At 54.5% G+C, this 19,757-nt stretch overlaps 1 protein-coding gene across 1 annotated transcript in view; it reads right to left on the bottom strand.

Moving 5' to 3' along the window:
* Abcg1 (ATP-binding cassette, sub-family G (WHITE), member 1) overlaps positions 1-19,757 on the bottom strand; it is a 54,605-nt gene that overhangs the window by 31,474 nt on the left and 3,374 nt on the right. Inside the window, exon 2 of the mRNA XM_013027346.1 lies at positions 197-314. Coding sequence (XP_012882800.1) covers positions 197-314 — 118 coding nt within the window. The remainder of the gene's footprint in view (positions 1-196; positions 315-19,757) is intronic.

The raw sequence follows: 19,757 nt of genomic DNA, 5'->3' as shown, positions 1-19,757 counted from the left end.
CCTTTAGCTCTGAGCCTTGTCTCCTTCAGGGATTCCTGGATGCGGACACACACCGACCTCCACCGGAGCCCCGTGAGCGGAGCCTGGAGCAGCTGCCACTCTACGCAGGCAGCAAGCTGTGGCGATGGGCGCAGCGATACCCTTGTAGTGCGGGCCCCGAACTGGGGGAATGCTGGGCCTGGCAGGGCTTGCTCACCTGTACCCAGCCAGGATGTTCATGAGCGTGGACTTCCCGGCCCCTGAGGGGCCCATGATGGCTACCAGCTCTCCACTGTTGAATTTTCCTGAGATTCCTTTCAGAAGTGTCTTGTATCCTGCAGAAGCAGATCACATCCATTTCTATCATGTGGATCATCACATTCGACCCCCCGTGCAAAACACGCCAATGCACACATTTGACTCAGAAGTAGTGCCAAAAGCATCGCTCTCCATCTGCACTTTAAAACCCTGCAGCTGAGGCTACAAAGCAGACCCCGAGCCCTGCGTCTCTCCCCTTCCCTTGTCTAAGTCCTGGGTTGCACTGAACAGGTTATCGTGATGATCACTACAGTGCAGGCACGCTGCTTCAGAGTGGACGAGGCACTTTCCTCTGTATTATTTAGTCCACGAGGATCCGCCATCCCCATTTCAGAGTGAGGAGGCCCCGGGGTGTAAGCAGAGCCTGACTCAGCACAGCACCTTCTGCCGGGCTGCTCCTAGCCCGGGGTGCTGTGCATGTGCCTGAATTAATTAAGCAACTCACTTCACATTTCATTTACAAGTTATTTACTTCTACTTTATATATCAATTATTGATATGGGATCCATTTGTCTGGAATCACTTTATAATTAATCAATACATTATTAATTCCTTAATTAATAATTGAAAGTTGGCCATCATCATGCAATCACATCAAATGGCTTTAGAATTTCTGCCAAGTCTCTCATCTGAAAGCTCTACAAAAGAGGAAGAGATCTGCACATCCCAACCAAAGCCACACTCTGCATTTTCAAGTGGGCTGTTTACACGTGCTATAAAAGATAAATCGAAGCAGTGGGGTTCACAGCTAAGACTTCCAGCTGAGCGACGGGTGCGGGACGCGTCCGGTGGGGAGGCAGCCTTCCTCACCCTTGCCAACGGGAATGGAGCCTTTACAACTTCAGCCCCTGCACAGAATGCTGAGAGGCAGTTTGTGAGAAGGGGACTCTTGGGGGGGCTTGCCTTGGGGGCCCCTGTCCTGTCTCTCTCCCCCGGCTCTGCTGGGCACCCAAGCCTGTATGTCTGCCAGCATCTGGGCCCCAGGGAGCTTTTTCCCTGTTGCCTTCCCATCTTGCACAGATAGGACATCTGAACCTTCCAACCTGCCACCAGGGGAGTCCCTGAGGCCTTGTTTGAGCAAGGCGGAGAGGAAGGGAAGGGCAGGGCAGGAAGCCTGTGTCCCCGCCACTCTGACTCATTAAGAAGAGAAGCTGTGGGCCCCGGGAATACAGAGTCATCCCAGTGGGAAACCAATGCAGGGTGCAGAGAGCAGCTCAGAGCTGCACACGGACCCAGTTCCACTGGCAAGGGCTGGTGAGCAACCAAGAAGCATGGGTGGGCCGAGGGGGGATTGTCTGAGTGGGGCCCGGAGCCCGAAGAGCTGGTGTCACGCAGAGGATGGACAGACGGGAGAGCTGGGTAGGCAGAGACCCTGAGCAGGACTGGTCCCAGGGCTTCCCCAGGTGGAACTGCGCAGCTCGGGGCTGAGTAGCTGGGCGAGAGGCTCCCAGGGGTTCTGAGTGACATCACCCAGGGAGTGAGCGCTAAATACCAGGCACCCTCTCATTACTGCGCAGCTGCTCAAGCTGGAGTCAGGGTTACTCGCGAGCACATTTTCCTTGGGGCTGTTTCCTCCCCAAGTTCAGAGCTGACCACCAGCTGGACCCTGAGAGCCAGAGGCCAGGTCACTGGGCTGACTGCTGGTGTGTGGAGCTGGAAGGGCTGCACCAGCGCCTTCCTGCCCCCAAGTGCCGTTCCCATCTCGGGCTGGGGTGGTGTGTGCCAGGGTGGTACAAAGATCACCGAGACAGGGTACTCACAGCCACCCATCAGACCTGTGAGGGGCAGATGCAGTAAAACAGCCACACTGGAGCCCAGACAGAGACCAAAGTAGAACTTGGAACCCAGAGTCCAAAGAGAGCGTAGACCAGAATTTAGAGCCCAGAACCACGGATCAGAGCTCAGAATCCAGAGACCAGACCAGAATTTAGAAGCCAGACCAGAACTCAGAACCCAGAAACTCAGATCAGAAACCAGAACTAGACCTGAACCCAGAACCCAGAATCCAGAACCCAAACCCGGACCAGAACTTGGAACCAAGAATCCAGATCCAGACCATCAAGTAATAATTCAGAACCCAGATCCCAGTCAGAGACCAGAGTGCAAAACCCACAATCAAAGAAGATGAGAGACCAGAACCCAGACCAAAACCACAGACCAGAACTCAGAGACAGAGAAGGGTGGGAAGGGGGCTGGCACGGTGTTTTATGTGAGTGCCATCTGCAAAGAAGAAATCAGGCAGGGCTGGGAAGGTGGCTCAGTGATAGAGCGCTTGCCTTGAATGCATTGGGCCCTGGGTTCGAGTCCTCAGCACCACATAAGCAGAAAAAGCCAGAAGTGGTGCTGTGGCTCAAGCAGTAGAATGCTAGCCTTGAGCTGAAGAGCTGAGGGACAGCGCCCAGGCCCAGAGTTCAGCCCCACAACTGACAAAACAAATCAAAACAAAAACCCAGGCAGCTTAACACCCTTAGAAGGGTCATAGATTCTTCAAGAGCCAACAAAACCAGTTCTTGAACCAATATGTCCCGTTGGCCCCTGACAACTCAAAGAGGAGGGACATCGGGAACCAGCCAGTGGACGACAGGCAGGTTATGTTCCTGCCAGGGTCCTCGCATGAGCCTGCAGCCTGGGCTCCAGAAGTTCTGGGGTCCAGAGCTTGGTGGCAAGGAAGAGAGGACAGCTGCAGACATGCAGGAGATAACGCCCGGGTCCACACCTGACTGCACAATTTGCTTCCTAGGACCACACAACCTTGGGAGAAACAGGAGCAGATGTCCTGGTCCTTTGGGGCTCCTCGCAGGGCTTTAGTTCAGCTCCAAGCCTGATAGAATCTACCCTAGAGGAACCTCACGCTGCCACTCACGGGTGAGGAGCGGGGAGAGAGCCAGGAGGCCTGAGAAGCAGGACACGGCCTCTGCTCATTATCCACCACTGGAGGCAGAAATGCTTGAGAGCCACAGCCGCGGGTCAAAGATGGGACTGGCCTTCCACCCTTCCCAGCATTCCCAGCATTCCCCTCCCCTGGCCCATGCCTATCGCCAGCTGGGTGCCCCCCCACAGCTTCCCTGAGTCCCCCATCCTTCTCTGCTCTTTCTTTCTCTTCCACATTACTCCATCTACTTCTCTTCCTTCTACTTTTCTCCCTCTAATCCTCTCCTGTTTTCCTTTTCTTCCTTTCCCTCCCTCCCCCTCCCTTTTCTCTCCCTCTCTTTCTCTTTGAGAAGCAGGAATCTCTGCTTTCCAGCTCTGATCACTGCACCTGGTCAGTGCAGACTCTCACACCTGGGTGGATGAGGGCCTAGGGGTTCTAACAGCCACTTAGCAACACGTACCAGCACGTGGGTGCTGAGAGGTTTCTCAGTGATGCCTTGGGATGAGTCCCACCCCGGCCATTAGCAATCCGGAAAGCCATGCACATCCGAGTTGCAGTGATCAGGAGGAAGAGGAGGAGACACAAGAACAAGACTGTTTCCCCTAAACGCACGCCCGACCACCCTGAGCACCCAGTCTGAGCACAGGCGCCTGACATGCTCGTGCGCATGCTCGAGTTTGCATCCTGGCTCAGTGTTGCTCCGTGGAGCTGAGAGAATGCCAGCTCTGCGAGACTGTGACCAGGGCTGGCTGTGACCAGGATTGGCTGGCTTCATCACCAGACCCTGTGTCTCTGTACCAGGCCTGGCATATGTGGCTACTAAATGGGTGTCTGTGGAGCTAATGAGCAGAACGGGTTCACTGCACAAGCGAACTCAGAGTGACAGCCACCATATTGGTTGTCACCTCTCATTTCTCCTAGCAAGACAGACCTCACTGGGGAACGAGGCAGCATGTACTAAGACTAGCAAGAAGGATCCAGAAGCCTCTTCGGATACAGCTGCCTATGCTTCCCTGAGGTTCAGAGCTAGCCCAGGTGAAAGGCACCGAAACCACCAGTCAGTCCTGGGTGACAGTGATCAGCGGCCTAGTGTATTATTTCAGCATGAATGGCTTTCAGACGCAAGTTCTCCCAAAGCATGGAACACGTGCAGAAAAGACCTGCACTGTACACGGCTGGTCCCCAGTCCTGGAGCAGCAGCGGGAATATGCCCGGCCCCAGAAGCACTCATGGCCTCTGGTCGCTGAAGGCTATTCTGGGGTCTTGAGTAGACCCCAGTACCTCTGGTTTTCACACAGACAGAAGCATTTTCACCCAAAAGAGGGCGGAAAAATTGTTTCCTTCCTTGGAAATCAACACAGCATCCTTTTACCCATGGGAAAAAAATGAGAGCACTTCCTTTTTAGACAGGAAGTTGTTCCCTAAGAGCCTGTTAAAGCCCTGCTTGCTGGCCCAGGACCCCTGCCAAGCTGGGCTATGGTCATTCGGTGAGCTGACCTTGGCCAGAAAACAGTTCCAGAAGCCGATGGAGGTGGAGTGCTTCTACAGCGCCCATTTCCCAGCTAGCGCACTGCGCGCGCCATCCCTGTCAACCTGCAAAGGCTCTCCGGCAAGTGACAGCGGAGCGCATCCTGACATGGAAACGTGGTGTCCTGCGAGCCACAGAATGGGTGGCACATGACAACTCTGCTCACGGCACTCTGGGCGTGCTTCTCAGCAGGCACACTGATATACCCTTCCAATTACCTTGCAGATAAAACACAAGGGTCCAAAGAAAGTGAACGCCTGCCCAAGACCACACAGCAGGTCAGCAGAGGAACCAAGATTCCCATCACTTCAGCCACCCCCAGGCGGCTCTACTACCCAGAGAGGTAAGCACCTAGGCCAGACCAGACAGGGCAGCCAAACCTTCCCTGGCCCCCTCTACCCAGCAGGTCCACACAAAGGAACAAGAGCAGGTGTGTTGCTCTGCCATCAGTGGAAAGTCAGCTGAGGCCCAGAGAACCATCCTGGGTACCTACAAAAATAACATGAGTGACTCACTCACTTGGGTGTCATTAACCAGTGGTCTAAGAAGGGGCAGATGTTTCTGGAGAGATCTGGGGGAGGTGGGACATTGAGTTTCTTTTTATTTTTGTTGTTGGTCATGGGGCCTAAACTCTGGGCCTGGGCACTGTCCCTCATGGGGCCTAAACTCTGGGCCTGGGCACTGTCCCTCAGCTCTTCAGCTCAAGGCTAGCGCTCTACCACTTGAGCCACAGAACCACTTCCTGTTTTCTGGTGGTTTACTGGAGATCAGAGTCTCACAGACTTTCCTGCCCAGGCTGGCTTTGAACCGCAATCCTCTGATCTCAGCCTCCTGAGTAGCTAGGATTATAGGTATGAGCCACTGGCGCCCCGCTGGAGGGTTTGAGTTTTATTTTTTTAGCTGCATAGCAAAGGTGTGTTATCTGCCACAGCAAGCTGGGTGGGGACCAGGTGATATCTGGGCATTGAGAAACGGGCCTTTGTTTAGGATTGTGCAAATGTCAAATGCCTCAGGGACAGCTCAGGACTCTAACCTGCGGGGGGGGGGGGGGAGGTTAAATAGGCCATAAACATAATTGTGAGCAAACAAGAGGGACCTGTGACTACAAGTGACCCTGTGGCCACCAGCGGAGGCCCCAGGGCGATGAGATTATCACCCCTTTCTTCCTTCATCTTGAGCTGCCTGCGAGTTGACCAGGTTTGAAATGGGCCTCTTCCAAGCTTCCCAGCGAGGTGTGTTGGCACTCAAGTTTGCCTGGATGTAGAGAAGGGGAATTCAGAGCAGCCCAAGGCTCCTTCTGTAGACCTGCCACCATCTCCCGTGCGAGGCAATTGGGCATATGGTGCCATTCCTACCAGCCCCGCTCTTAGCACTCCATGTCTGTGAGGTCAGCTTTCCCACGACGAAAATCAAACCTGCTCACGGGGCCTGTACGTTCCAGGACATGTGGGCACTAGGGGATGTCTGGAATCCCCTTGAGTAAACACACGGCCACAGTGACTGGCTGCCCAAGTGGGCTATGCGTGGCCTTCCTCTCCTGAGGAGCGCTGGCAGCACTCAGAAGGGAAGCAGGGCATAGGTGTAGGAAGAAGCAGGATGGGGGTTGGTTTTCTGGTCTGCGTTCAGTCTGAGGGATCCCATGTGTCCTTTCTGCTGATAGCCACTTCCCAGCCTTTGTGGTGTGAGGGGTGCGCTTGTGCACTGGAATGAAGAGGAGGGATGAGGACTCTACCTGCCTTTCCAAGGTGACCAGATGATTTGCAGGGGCCGGAGCAGTGCTGGTGGCTGAGACCCTTCTCCGCCATCATGAGTTTTTGCTCAGGAAGCCATCAGCCGGACCATACCCCTCTCCCCCACCACACACACACCGCCCCACCCACCAACAGCAAGGTATCAGCGGTCAGCGAGCTCTGACCATCTTTGTAGCTGCAAAAGAGCCAGAGAAAAATCACTTCCAGGGAACCCAGGGAGAAAAGAGCACATGAGCCTCAGTTACGTCCCCGTTTCCCAGTTTTCCCAGGGCCGTGGAGGAGCAGGACAGATGGCATCACCTCTCAGAGCCATCTCCTTTCTGGCTTCCTGGGAACCAGGCAGTGTCACTGGTGTCACTCCTAGCCCTCCCGTGTCCCATCCCCACAAAGGCTCACAGACGGGCACACGGCACACCTTGCAGGTGGCTGAGCTCCGAGCAGTCCGGTGCCTTCAGGCTGCTGGCCCGTCTGGCTGATTCTCACTTGATACACCCACGCTTGGATAGACAAGAACCTGGCTCTCGTTAATGAAAGCCAGGACTGCTGTTCTAAGGAGGTCAGTGGCAGCAGTTGTGACCCCAAATTGAAACTCTGGAAGAAAAAGGAAATGCAAACAGATATCCTGCATGGGCACCTGCGGAGGTGCAGCTTTGGTGAGTGCCCAGAGGCAGACGGACTGCGTGCCTTTATCGCTCTCCCTGCAGGTTTACACTAAGCAGCTTTCCCAGCTGGAAAAGGGCAGCGAGCAGCTCTTCTCGTGTACATGAGGGCCGGACGCACCCTTGCCGTGGTGTGGAGTCACTGCTTTCATGTCGGGTGGGGATAGCCACTTGAAGGCTGTTCCATTTCCAGCAACCAGCCTCATGGTTGCGAGGAGTTGAGGGACGCACAGGCCAGCCCGCATCCTGGGCCCCCGCGATGTCCTGAGACAGATGGTGTAAGGACACACAGTGGTCCTGTGTTTACCTGGCGCACGAGCGTCAGCCTGCAGGCTGGCTCGCTGTGGAAGGGCTCTGCCTGGCCCATCCATCCCCGCGGCTCCGTGGTGGACTGTGAGCATCTCCTGGCTCTCTCTGGACAGGGCCCACTGTCTCCTTTCAGGACAAACTCTGCACGCTCCAACCTGAGGCTCAAGGACTCCCTTCTACCACATCTAGACTTATCTCCATTACCCCTGCTCAGCATTTGCTCAAGGCAGAGAGGGAGACCGTATCTCAAGAATAGTGTGAAAGAGTGCTGGAGGCATGGTCTACTTAGCAAGCTGAGGCCCCAGGTTCAAGTCCCAGTACAACCACATAAACACAAATAGGAAAAGGTAAAACACACACACCTGTAGAACTTTGCTTTAACTAAAATGCACCATGTGTCTCAGAATGAGGTCCTTGTTCCGGACTCTCTGTAGCAGCAGCACTACATGGGATTTCCAACAGAAGCCCTAGAAGATGATGAACCTCTCGGGTTTTTAACTGCCAACAGAAACACGCCGGGCATTTTCCCTCTTCTGGCCACGGCAAGCCTGCTGTGGTCTTGGGGAGAAGGGTTTCCGCTTGTGCGTGGTGGTCCTGAGGAAGGGCTGTGAGCGCGGCGGCCCGCCGGGTGCTGACCGAGTCCTCAGCCAGTGTCCTGAGAGGCAGTCACACCACCTGCCCCCAAACATCATGCGGCTGGTTCTCCTCCATGGGACTGAAGACCACCAGGCTGGAGCCGCCATCGCAGCCATCCACCACAACGGAACTCCTCCTAGAACCTGTCCACGCGCTGGGGACCTCCGACCTGCTGCCGGGGCCCTGGCTCCTGTGGGTGGTGCTGAAGGCCACACCTGCCTGGTGTGAGCAAGTAAGGCAGGGCCCGTGGCAGGTGTGTACTCGCCCGAGCATGGGCCTCCACCCATGGCCAGCCTCCCACGCTCACCAGATGGTCCCCAGAGACACTGCTTTCTTCCTGCTGGAGCTACTCTGAGTCACTGGCACAAAGGTACCCAGCACATTCCTGTTTCACAGTCCTGAAGATGGCCGTCGACCAGGGTGGTCGCTGGGAATCCTTCATGACCTCTGATAGGAGCCACGTGGGGGTCTCTTGGGCTGGGTGTGGTCCTCGGGGTCTGGTACTCTGAACTCCAAGTCAGGTTTCTTCCGTGATCACAAGGAAGTAGCTCACATGGGACGAGGGGCATGGACTGCAGGTGTCCTGGCTCAGCTGTACCCCCTGCCTAACCCAAGCCCCCCAAAGCCAAGGCTGAGCACACACAGAGTCCCCAGTGCTAGGAGGGGTACAGCAGTCTGCCAGGCCCCAAGACAGAAGATGAAATGACATCACACTCCCTCTGTGACTCTGATTTGGAGTACAGGATTGCAGAAGCCTGGCATTTCCCCCACAAATGACCAGAAGAGCTCTCATCTAGACCTTAGGCCACGCCCAGCCCCCAGGATCTGAAGACTTCACTCAACAAAGGCATACAGTTTGAGCGCTGTAAGCTGCTAGCTGTGGAGGGTGGGGGTAGAGGAGGAGAGAGGACAGACACCCTGGGCCAGCGGGGGCAGCCAGGCCTGGTGGAGGTCTCATCCAAGCTGGGATCCATCCCAAGAGCGTGCTGTCTGTACGCAGAGATGCACAAAGGTAAGACACAGCCCTCGGGGCTGACAGCTTGGGGCCCTGGAGGCAGCATCTGGGTCACTCAGGACTCCGCCACACACAGCTCTGTGGCCCTGGGCAAGTCCCAAACTCCTCTCCTCCCACAGGATGCTCACAGGGGCTGCACACATGAGGCCCTGAGAAGTCCCGGGAACAATGAGCCAACATGCACTGTCCACTCTGTCCTGGCCCTTTCTGCTTTCCTCTCAGACAAACACTGTGCTCCATACTTGCTTTCAGAATGATACCAACAGCACTTTCATCCGTTGTACTGATTCTATTATTATTACTTTATTATATACAACACTCATACGAACTGTGGCTACTGCTATTAAACACTACCTATGTTTCAGTGCTTCACAGGCATCAAGCTATTCTACCCAACAACATGAAGTGCGTTACTTCTAACCCTCCCTTCTCACAGGGAGGGCAGAGACTCCTCAGGTGCTGGGCTGGCTTGTGGGAAGCCGAACCGCACCCGGACTCTGGAGCTCATGTCCCCCCCACCATACCATGCCTGGCTGCTGCTGCCTGGACAGCTGTTATTAAAAGGTACTTGGTGCCATTTGAGAAAGAGAGAGGGAGAGAAGGAAAGTAAGGGAAGGGAGGAGGGAGGTAAGAGAAAAGGGAAGAAAAGAGGAGGGGAAGAAAAAGAGAAGAAAGGAGTGGAGAGAAGGAGGTACGTAATGAGAAGAGAAGAGGAGGAGGAGAACTTAAAGGTCAGTGTATAGATTAATTCATCTTGACCTTTTTCTGTTATATGTTAATCTAGAATTACTGCATAGGAAATGCATGAGAATGCAGGATTTACTGTAAACATTTACAAGTTCAGGAAGAGCATTCACACATGGCCTCTGCTCCAGGCTGAGCCAGGGTCACCAGTGCGGGACTGACTGCCACCGTCCCTGCCACAGGCCGCCAGTGAGCTGTGGGCACAACCCCCTTCATGATCCGTCATGAAAATCCAGCCACAAGACTAAAATACCCAGCGCCTGATAAAAATCGCACATCCTCCTAAAATGACCTACATTAACCTCTCTCATGAGGCAAATTCTGAAGTGTAAAGTTGCTAACAGAGCTCGGTTTCAATGGTGGAAATTTCCACCCAGCCACTCACTAATGTCGATGCTGAAATATAAATAGTCTTAAAGAGGCAAAACTTATCATCCAGTGACCCAAAAGCTCTCCAAAGGCTTCCAAGAAGTTCTAAGGTGTTACCCGTGTCATGTCGTACATGTCAGGGCATAAGATGTTTATCAGCATGTCTGAAATGGGGCTTGGCTTAGTCCTCATAAAAGCCATGAGAATGAAACCAGCATAGGTCTTAGAAAATCTCAGAGAACAACTCCAGCAAACCTGTTCCCTGTTTGCTGGGGAGAACAGAGAACTCAGGGCATCAGGATTAGAAACCAGATGCCAGGGTGTTGTTACCCCACCATTCCCAGCCACGTTATCTCCATCCCTCCCAAGAGAACAGCAGAGAGGACCCCCTCACCCCAGAACTGCTGGGAAGGCAGAGCAAGTCCCTGTGCACAGCTAATCAATAGTGAGCTGATTTGCTCATTATCAGTAATGGTCAGAGGAAAAATCCTTAAGGAAGCTAAGAATGTAAACAGGAACACTTTAGCAAAATCTGAGCCACAACGCTGATGCGCAGTAGTCACTACTGTGACCCTTGTAAATGGTGGCCTGGCTGTCCCACAGCACCCTCTGGGACTGGCATGCTTACGAGCGCTGCTGCCCTGCAGACACACAGGCCCAAGATCACAAGGTTGCTTGGTGGGGGCAGGACTCAAATGCAGGTGGCAAACTGGGCCAGGTAGCTCAGGCCTGTAACCCAAGCTACCTAGGGGACCCAGGCAAAAAGCTCCGCAAGACTCCATTCCAAGCAATGACTAGGCATGGTGGTAAGTCTGTCATCTTCAATGATATGGGAAAGCACAAAGAGGAGAAATCTCAGTCCAAGCAGACCAGGACACAAAACCCTACCTCAAAAATACCCAACGTAAATAAGTCAAAAAACGAACTTTACAACTTTGGTGGGGAGGATGGGGGTGGGGGAGAGGGGATGAAACGAAGGGGTGGGAAGGGGAAACAAAGGAGGAGGCTACAATTCTTGATAAGAAATGTGCTCATTATCTTACCCACGTAATTGTAACCCCTCTGTACAGTATTTTCACAATTTAAAAAAATGGTAAAAAAAAATACCCAATGTAAACAGAGGCCGGAGGCATGGCTCAAATGGTAGAGCACCTGCCTAGTAAACATAAGGCACTGAGTTCAATCCCCAGTGCTGCCACACATGCACACTAAAAGCAGCTAGACTGAACCAGAACCATCCCGGGCTCCCCTCCACACCTAATGTCCCAACACGGTCTTGGAAGGAGTCTGGCCATTGATTAGAATGGCACCCGAAAATCATCTCCACGGTGATGAATCAGAGAAGGTTCATGGGACCAACACGGCAGGATGATCATGGAAACCCGTGTCCCAGGAGCTTGCTTTTCCTAGGCTTCTCCTGAGCTCTCCGCTGGGCTCCCCGGCAGCGATGCTCAGGCATGGGGGGCATGGAGAATTGACAGTGCATGTGCAGAAGCCCAGAACAGCACAGGACAGCGCGCTGGTTATAGGGACAGAGGAGCAGGAAGGGCTCCGGGAGCCTCCTGGCCGTGGGGTCAGGGTGGAGGTAGGAGAGCCTTCCCCAGTGTGGGAGGCTGCATTCCTGGAAGCGAGCACAGGTTAAGAAAACTCGAGGGAGAAGATGAACCCTTTTGGCAACAGATGGTTCAGTCATGGGAAGTGGGTGGGGGAGAAACTTGGCCTCAAAAAGCAGCAAGGAGAGCTCAGGAGAGCCCTGCTGGCCAGGTTCAGTCCCTGGAACTTTCCAGAATAGGATCCTGTCAATCCAGAGCGGAGGTAGGTATGGTTCTTAAGCACAGAAGCTTCTAGGAAAAAGAGAAGATGGTGAGATGGCAACAGACTCCTCCCCTGTCTCTCAAACAGCTCAGCACAGAGTGTGGCCCAGAGCACACAGAGAACTCTAAGTCATGGCTAGATGGCTCCCGGCTCATTCTGGCTGTTTTCTGGACAGACTCATTTGTGGCTCTGTAGCGAGAGGAAATCGGTAAGCTTCTATTGCCTTTTTTTTTTTTAACAGTATGGAGGTTTGAACCCAGGACCCTGGAATAGCCAGGAAGGTTCTGCACTGTGTGAGCCACTCTGACAGGCCCTGTGGCATTTTTTTCCTGGTACAAAAGCTTGAACTCAGAACCTCCCTCTCTCTTAAGCTTGCTTGCTCACAGTTGGCACTCTACCACCTGAGCCATGTCTCCAGTTCAGCATTTTGCTGGTTACTTGGGGACAGAATCTTGAGGACTTTTCTGCCCCAGCTAGCTTGAAAAACAACCTCTTAACTCAACCTCCTAAGTGTCAAGGATTGCAAGTGCCAGCCCAGTGCCTAGCTGGTACTGGTTATTTTTTGAGATAGGGTCTCACTTTAGACGCTGGCAGGTGGGACTGTGGTCCCGATTGTGCTTTCCACATTGCCAGGGCGACAGATGTGTGCCACCACAACCAGCCATTGTGCTCTCCCCCACCCCACAGCGAGGGTAACAGGAACACCACACTGAATACAGCCATTAAGTTGAGATACAGTCTAGAGACCTTTTTGCCTGATCTGGCCCCAAACTGTGATCCTCCAATCTCCTCCCAATCTCCTCTCAAGTAGCTAGAATTACAGGCTTGAGCCACTGAGGCCGGGCAGTCTGATAAAATACGAACATCAATGTAAAGGCTGCGCTTCCCCTCGGACTTTTGTACAGGGAGTGTTCCCAGGTTAACAATATGCATCGTGTCATCTTTAGTGATGGAATACCAGAAAGTGGTCCCAAATGAATACTTCCTCTTGCTGTGAGGATTCTCACCCATCTTCCTGGCAAAACCTCAGGAAAACATGAGAAGATTCAGTGCATCCTAGTCACCCTCTCCCTGGGGGACTCTATGTGTCCTGTGTCAGCTCAGTCTGTTTATACATGAGAACTATAAAACTGTCATCTCTGTAGGCTAGCCAAAGTGCCAACTCTAGGATCAGAAAATGAGACAGTCTCCCAAGGCGACTGAGACCCCAAACAGGGAACATCATGAACCCCAAGCGGTCCCCCTGCATTTGGTCCAGAACTCAAAAAGGCTGGGCAGAGCCCGGAAGGACGCAAGGCAGCGGTGGGCCAGTGTCCGGGGAGCCCCGGGCCCCCAGGAAGGCCCAGGAAGGACCCACTTTCTCCCAGGCTTTCCACAGATTCGGAAGGAGCCAGTGGATACGACCCCTGCTTGGTATTTATTACCACTGTGTTACACACAACACCTCCCGGGCAGAAACACATCTCCAGTCCCGTGGCAACTCGACCTTGCCCGGGCCGGAGGTGACTCAGCAGCCCAGGGACACTGTCTGGGTTCAGGGCGGCCTTGTGAGCCATGCACTGGTTTCAAAGAGAAACCCCATGGTTCCGGAACCGGCCCTAGACCCCCGAGAACCCGGGCCTCTGCGCCCTGCACAGCCACCCGGGGTCCTGGCCTGCTAGGACAGGGGTCCCCCCAAACCTATCCTGGATCCGCTCCTCCAGGAGGCAGAGAGCAGCCGTCCTGTGGAAGTGCACTTTGCCTCTCAGTCGACCTCAGGAGACATGGGGGGGGGCCACCCCGTGATCCACGGGCCCAGGGCGGTGCGGCGGCCGTTCCAGCGGCCTCCTGCTATTCCTGCCATTCCCGACCCGACCGAGCTGGGCGCACCCCGCGTCGCCATCGGCACCGCCATCAGCATCAGCATGGAGAAGCCGCCGCCTCGTGCACCGACCCATTTTAGCACAGTCCTCGCGCCTTCGGCGTGCGCTGGACCTGGGGTGGAGGAGGTGAGCGCGCACCGAGCGGGGCCTTGGCACACCCGGACGCTCCCCCAGGCGGGCGGCCGCTGCTGGGAAGGCAGGGGCCCGGTCCAGGCCCCGCAGGCCCGGGGCCACGCACGGGACCAGGCCAGCCGCTCCTAGCTCAGCATCCGCCCCGAAAGCCTCAGCAACAGAGCCCGGCAGGATCCGCCAATGGCGTCGCGCGCCGCCGCCCGCCCGCCGAGGTTACTCGCGAGCATTGACCGGTAGTAACCTCGGCGAGAGCAGCTGGTGACGCGCTAGCGAGCATCGCGCGTGCGCGCGGGCCGGCCCGGGCGCCTGCGCCGCCGAGGCCTCGCGTTGCTGGGTCTCCCTTCCAGTCATTCAGAATTTAGAGTTCCCCAGGCTTGGGAAGTTTCCCGGGCAGCTTCCCCGCTAAGCCTGCGGCCGGATCCAAGTCAGAGCAAACGGAACCCGTGGTGGAGCAGGTGCGTCCGGGCGGCCGGCGGCTGTGCACACACCCGGCAGCACCTGGCCGCCCAGGGGAGGTTGAGAAGGTTTCCACTTAATATTTAAAGCCGGGTGAGGGCTGCCGGTCGGACGGCAGCCGCAACTCCTGCGGGAGCTGTGCTGATCACCGTCGAGAACGGCGCGTTGTGACCCTATAACCATCGCAAGGGGAGCAGAGGCCCCCCGGCCTCCAGCCAGGTGGAGGAGGCGGTTCTGAGCTTCGGGCAGAAGCCAAACCTGTCCCCTGACCAAGCTCATGAGAGAGTTCACCGCACACACAGACCTTTGTGTCAGCTTCTTCCACCGCAGCCCCGGCCCCTCTCCCCCCCCCCCTCCATCAGGGCCTGGGTTTATCAACTGGACAAGAAAAATTAAACATAGCTCATTGTACATGGGTCTGAAATACTACAGAGGCGAGTCCTCCATGGGGGCTTCATAGAGATAGAGAGCTAAGCCCCTAGCTAAACCCTTGACCAGAAAGTGGCTCTGAGCCAGCGGCCTCCTCCTGGATAAGGTGGCTGTGGGCAGACGGGCCCCCTGAGTGCTTATCCAGACAGGGCGCTAAAGCAATAGCTCTGATCAGTAAGCATCCGCTTTAATTAACCCCCCCCAAAATAAAAACACACCCAAACACTTCTCTCCAAAGAAGTTGAAGGAAAGATGTCTAACAGAGAAACCCCATGGAAATCCTGCCAAATGTACTGGGGGCAAGCGACTTTGGGGGCCTGGTGTGGTGGCAAGCTGCCACAAGACGGTACAGGAACAGAAGAGCTGACTCATGGGCTGCTCTTCCATCGAGCTCCACCCCTACCCATTTACAACCGAAGAGGAAGAATCTGCTGGAAGGGAGTCTCACTCCCTGCCTCCCCCACCCAGTGCCATTCAAAGCATGACTCTGACTCCACACTCCTTTCAAGGCAGCCCCGGATTCTCCTGCACTTGATTACTGTGTTGTTCTTAGGTTTTACCTCAATACCCCTCAAGTTATGAGCTCATTTCTACACCAAGATGACTCGTCTGTCCAGGTCCTGAAAGTAGAACTAAGGCCCGCTAAGGAACACTAAAGTTCAGATTGCAGCTCACCAGCATTTTCTAGGAAGAAGTATTGTGCAAGCCCTGTTTCCAGGAGTCTTGGTTCCTGGAGGCTGAAGTACTCTACAGCCCAGACTGGAGCAAGAGGGCTTGCTCTCGGCGTGGGAGCCACTTGGGCAGCTAAGGCCCCTGCTGGCTCCAACATCTGAACTCTAAATATAGGTCTCAACTTGTCCTACTCAAAGCCTTGAGGTCAATCTGGCATGTCTTATATCTGACACGGATGCCGTTCTCTCAAATGTATAAAGGTGACTACAACTACTGTGCGCAGTGAAGCCACTGGTGAGATCAGTGAGGAGTCTAGCAGGTGCATGAGCAAAAATGCCAGCGTCAGATATGCTTGATTCAAGGGCAAGCACTCTAGCACTTTACAGGCCTCATCAGCATGCCGCCGTCAGACATTATGGCCTTGTGACAAAGCTGGATGGAGGACAGCATGGTCTTTCTAAACACATCACAGCTGACCCACACCTTTGTTCCTTAAATAAGCCCATCTGTTGATTCTAGAACTGAACTCACAAGGAACAGGTGTGTGTTATTAACATGTTTTTCCTGCCAGGTGATAAACAAAAGAAATGGTTTCAAGTTCAATAAAGTGTCACCTGTATTTATTTCTTGAACTTAAGGATCAGGTTCTGGTTTAAAGGGAGGATTTCAGTTGGAGAATGTGCAGTTTTCCAGATACAAACCTGCTTTTGAAGTGCTAAAGGCAGGCTGGCAGGTGCACGCCAGCCATGCATGCACACGCGTGCGCACACACACACACACACACACACACACACACACACACACACACACCCTGAGCACTGCCAGCAACGTGACGGCATGCTGAAGAAAGGGCCTGCCAGTCAGAGGGGACGAAAGAGAAGAGGCGATCCCACAACCAACCCCACGGCAGCAGACGCTGTCCACCTGGGGACCTGATGCATTAGAAACACACGCCTCTGATCTGGGTGATGGCGCTGGCTTCCCATTCAGTGGGCTCCAGGGAGAGGTGCCAACTGAGCCAGAGCCCCGGATGCAAAGGTCCCCTGTAAACCAGCAAGCGCTATGCCCCATGCCCTGTCTCCCCTGAGCCTGTGAGAGTTGATGAACCATGTGGTTTCAAAGCCTTTTCTGGGGTCACTGAGGCAGAGGCTCAGACCTTAGCACCCACGGTGCTACTCTCAGGCCCCATCTGTGCCTGACGGTTACCAAATACCAAGGAGCTAGGAACTGGCTCTAAGGAAAGAAAGGAACTCTCTAGTCCTCTGAATTCACCATGGGCTCCACTTAGAAACACCCCAGCCCCGAAGAGGAAACCTTTTCAAGTAGACAGGAGCCACCACACTCCTCTCAAGGCTAAAGCATTCCAAGCAATTTCATTTTGGATCCACAACAAAGCCATCTCAGCAAGACAGTCCCCAAGGAGCTCAGAAGTGAAGCTTCATTCTAGGGCATCACAATTCCCCCTTCGAAGCTGAGCGGCCTGCCCCTCAGAGAGCCTACCGCTGTGCTGCGGAGACTGGTGACCTGCCTTCTCTGGGCTTCCTGACCCTACTGCAGTGGACTGGATCAAGCCCCAGCACTTGGTTGGAATCCAGTCCTCCTGGTGGATTTCCTGAAAGGGATTTATTAACGGCACATTCCATTCGCTTTAGCCGGCCTGTGAGAACCAGCTTGGTGAAAGAGTGATGGAAATGAAGAGAAAGCACTCGCGGTTGCGAATATGTTCAAAGGCATTCTTTAGAGCTCAGAAACAAACCAGTCAGCTGACTGGAGGCAGGAGCTCCTCTCCTCAGAGTGCTTACCTCCTTCCTGGGCTCTGGGCGGGTGAGGCCGGAGGGCTGGGTGATGGTGTCCATCCCTGCAGCCATGTGGGGGACTGAGAGAGGTCAAGAAACAGCTCGCAAGCTCCAGGTGCATCACCCTTTGCTGCCAACTTGAATGGCGCCACCAGGTCATTTGGGGCGGTGTATCTGACTTCTCAGCGTCACCTGTGGGTGGCAGGTCTGACCCCTTCACCGCCCAGGAGACAAGCATCTCTCCAAAGGAGTGTGGAAGTCCGCTGTGCGTCCTGAGGTGAGGGTAAGCGTGTGAAGCCGGCCGGTGGGAGAGAGAAGAAGAGTGACCAAGGCCACCTGCAGTTACTGCACCCGTGTGGCAGTGCAGTGTGTGTCCCCTCGGGGCTTGGTGACTGACCACGGCTGGCCCGGTTCCCAGCCCCCACTTCCCTACTGCTACGACCAGGGAGTGTCTTCAAACTTCACGCCATGAGCTTCTGCGGGTCGTGTGGGCAGAAGCTCTTTTGAATCAGCCCCAGGAGCCAAGGAAACTGAGCCAATGGGCTCATTTACCTTGGAAAATTAGTGGAAAAGGCTCCGGTGAGCTAGGGACGGGACAAGCACGGAGTCCCCCAAGTGCTGACCGGCGCCCAGGGCACCCGGATGTCTGCGGGCCCAGCACTGCCTCCGCACAAACCCCGCCTCACCCTCCTCTCGCTATCAGTTCTGTGCTGCGGACCCTCTTCTTAACAAAGTCCTAACACGTTGCCAGCACAACATCTGCCTTTTAGAGCACACAGGCTGCCTTGATGAGGGCTGCGGGAAGCCAGGCAGCAAGTGGCTCACACCGATAATCCTAGCTACTCAGGAGGCTAAGAGCTGAAGATCACAGTTCAAAGCCAGCCCGAGCAGGCAAGTCCATGAAACTCTTATCTCCAGTTAACTACTAAAAAGCTGGAAGTGAAATTATGGCTCACGTGGTAGAACACCAGACATTAGCAATATATAAATAAACAGCTAAACGATAGCATCCCAGGCCGAGTTCAAGCCCTAGCACTGGCCCAAATAAGAGAGGGGTGACGGGAAGCAATCAAGGAAGCCCACTGGCACAAGAGGCTTTGTTGTGTCACGGGCAATGATACTGTTCTGAGTCGTGAGTCCATCAACCTGGCTACGCGAGTGGATTCCTTGAGGGAGCGTAATTACTGTATCAGAAGCCGGTGTCATTTTCCTTGGGGTGTGTCTTTTCCTCCAGAGAATGGCTCCTTTCACAATTATGTTCTCTACCAGGAATCTATTATATGATCTGGTTTTTCCTCCAAAGACATCATTAATCATATGGTGAAGATGTAACTCCAATCAAGGTTAAAGCATCTGTCTCGTATCTCCTTAAAACTTCTACTCTGAGCACCTCATCTCCTTTCTTTTAAGGACAGTGAAGTTGTTTTTTGTCTGCTTTCTTAAGATCATTACACAGGTGTTCATAATGGGATCTTCTCACAAAGCCCAGCACAGTGTCAAGATCACACAGTGTGTTCTGGGAGAAACTGTGGAAAGCCTTCCGGGGTAGGCCAGCGCCTTCATAATGGCAAGTGGTGGCTGGGTCTTGGCGTTGAGTTTGTCCTTGAGCAAATCTTCGGCTCCTGGATTCCTTTTTCCTTCACCAAAATCTGAAGCGGTTGGACCATGTGCTCTGAAAACCCCTTCCCTCCCTCGCTGACTCCATGCTCCCTTCCGGCAGGGTGGCAGCGTCCAGCCCCGGGGACTGTCACAGTGAGCGCCACACCTCAAGCTGAAAACAACGTGGTACAACGAAACACATCAGGCATGAGAGGAACCACTCCTGCGCTGAAGGTCACCTTGGAACCGCATAGATGTGAAGCCGAACTAAAATCATCACCGTGAGCAAAAACAAACCCAGGAGGCGCTGGGATTTGGCCTCTGGCTCAGCAAGTTGCTGCCCAGCGGTGCAGGGCGGGGGTGGCGGCAGAGGGCCTGAAACCGTCACCGGCCACGAAGGGAACAAAAACAGGAAAAGGAAGGGACCATGTGGGGGTGGCAAAGGAAAGAGACTTTGTGGACAAGCATGAGTAGAGGCCGAGGTGGAGGCCCGAGACCTGTGACTGGGTCCAGGCAAATGTATTCTTTATTTCTCATTTGGGAAATGGGTCTGCAGGTTCAGAGTCAACAGGATGCAGCACCGAGCACACGGCTGATGACAGAGCCACGGGCGTTGGGAAGGGCTCTGCAGGAGACCCCTTCAGCAGGGGAACTCTAGGCTTCCCCGGCTGTGGCCAACTAAGACAGTGCCTCAGGCCCTGGAGCCCGCAGGCGAGAGCCCTGCTTCCGGCCGGCTGCTTGCGTGCTTCCGGCCGGCTGCTTGCGTGCTTCCGGCCGGCTGCTTGCGTGCTTCCGGCCGGCTGCTTGCGTGCTTCC

Source organism: Dipodomys ordii, unplaced genomic scaffold (assembly GCF_000151885.1).
Source record: "Dipodomys ordii isolate 6190 unplaced genomic scaffold, Dord_2.0 Scaffold103, whole genome shotgun sequence".
Lineage (NCBI taxonomy): Eukaryota > Metazoa > Chordata > Mammalia > Rodentia > Heteromyidae > Dipodomys > Dipodomys ordii.
This window is presented reverse-complemented; position numbering and strand designations above follow the sequence as displayed.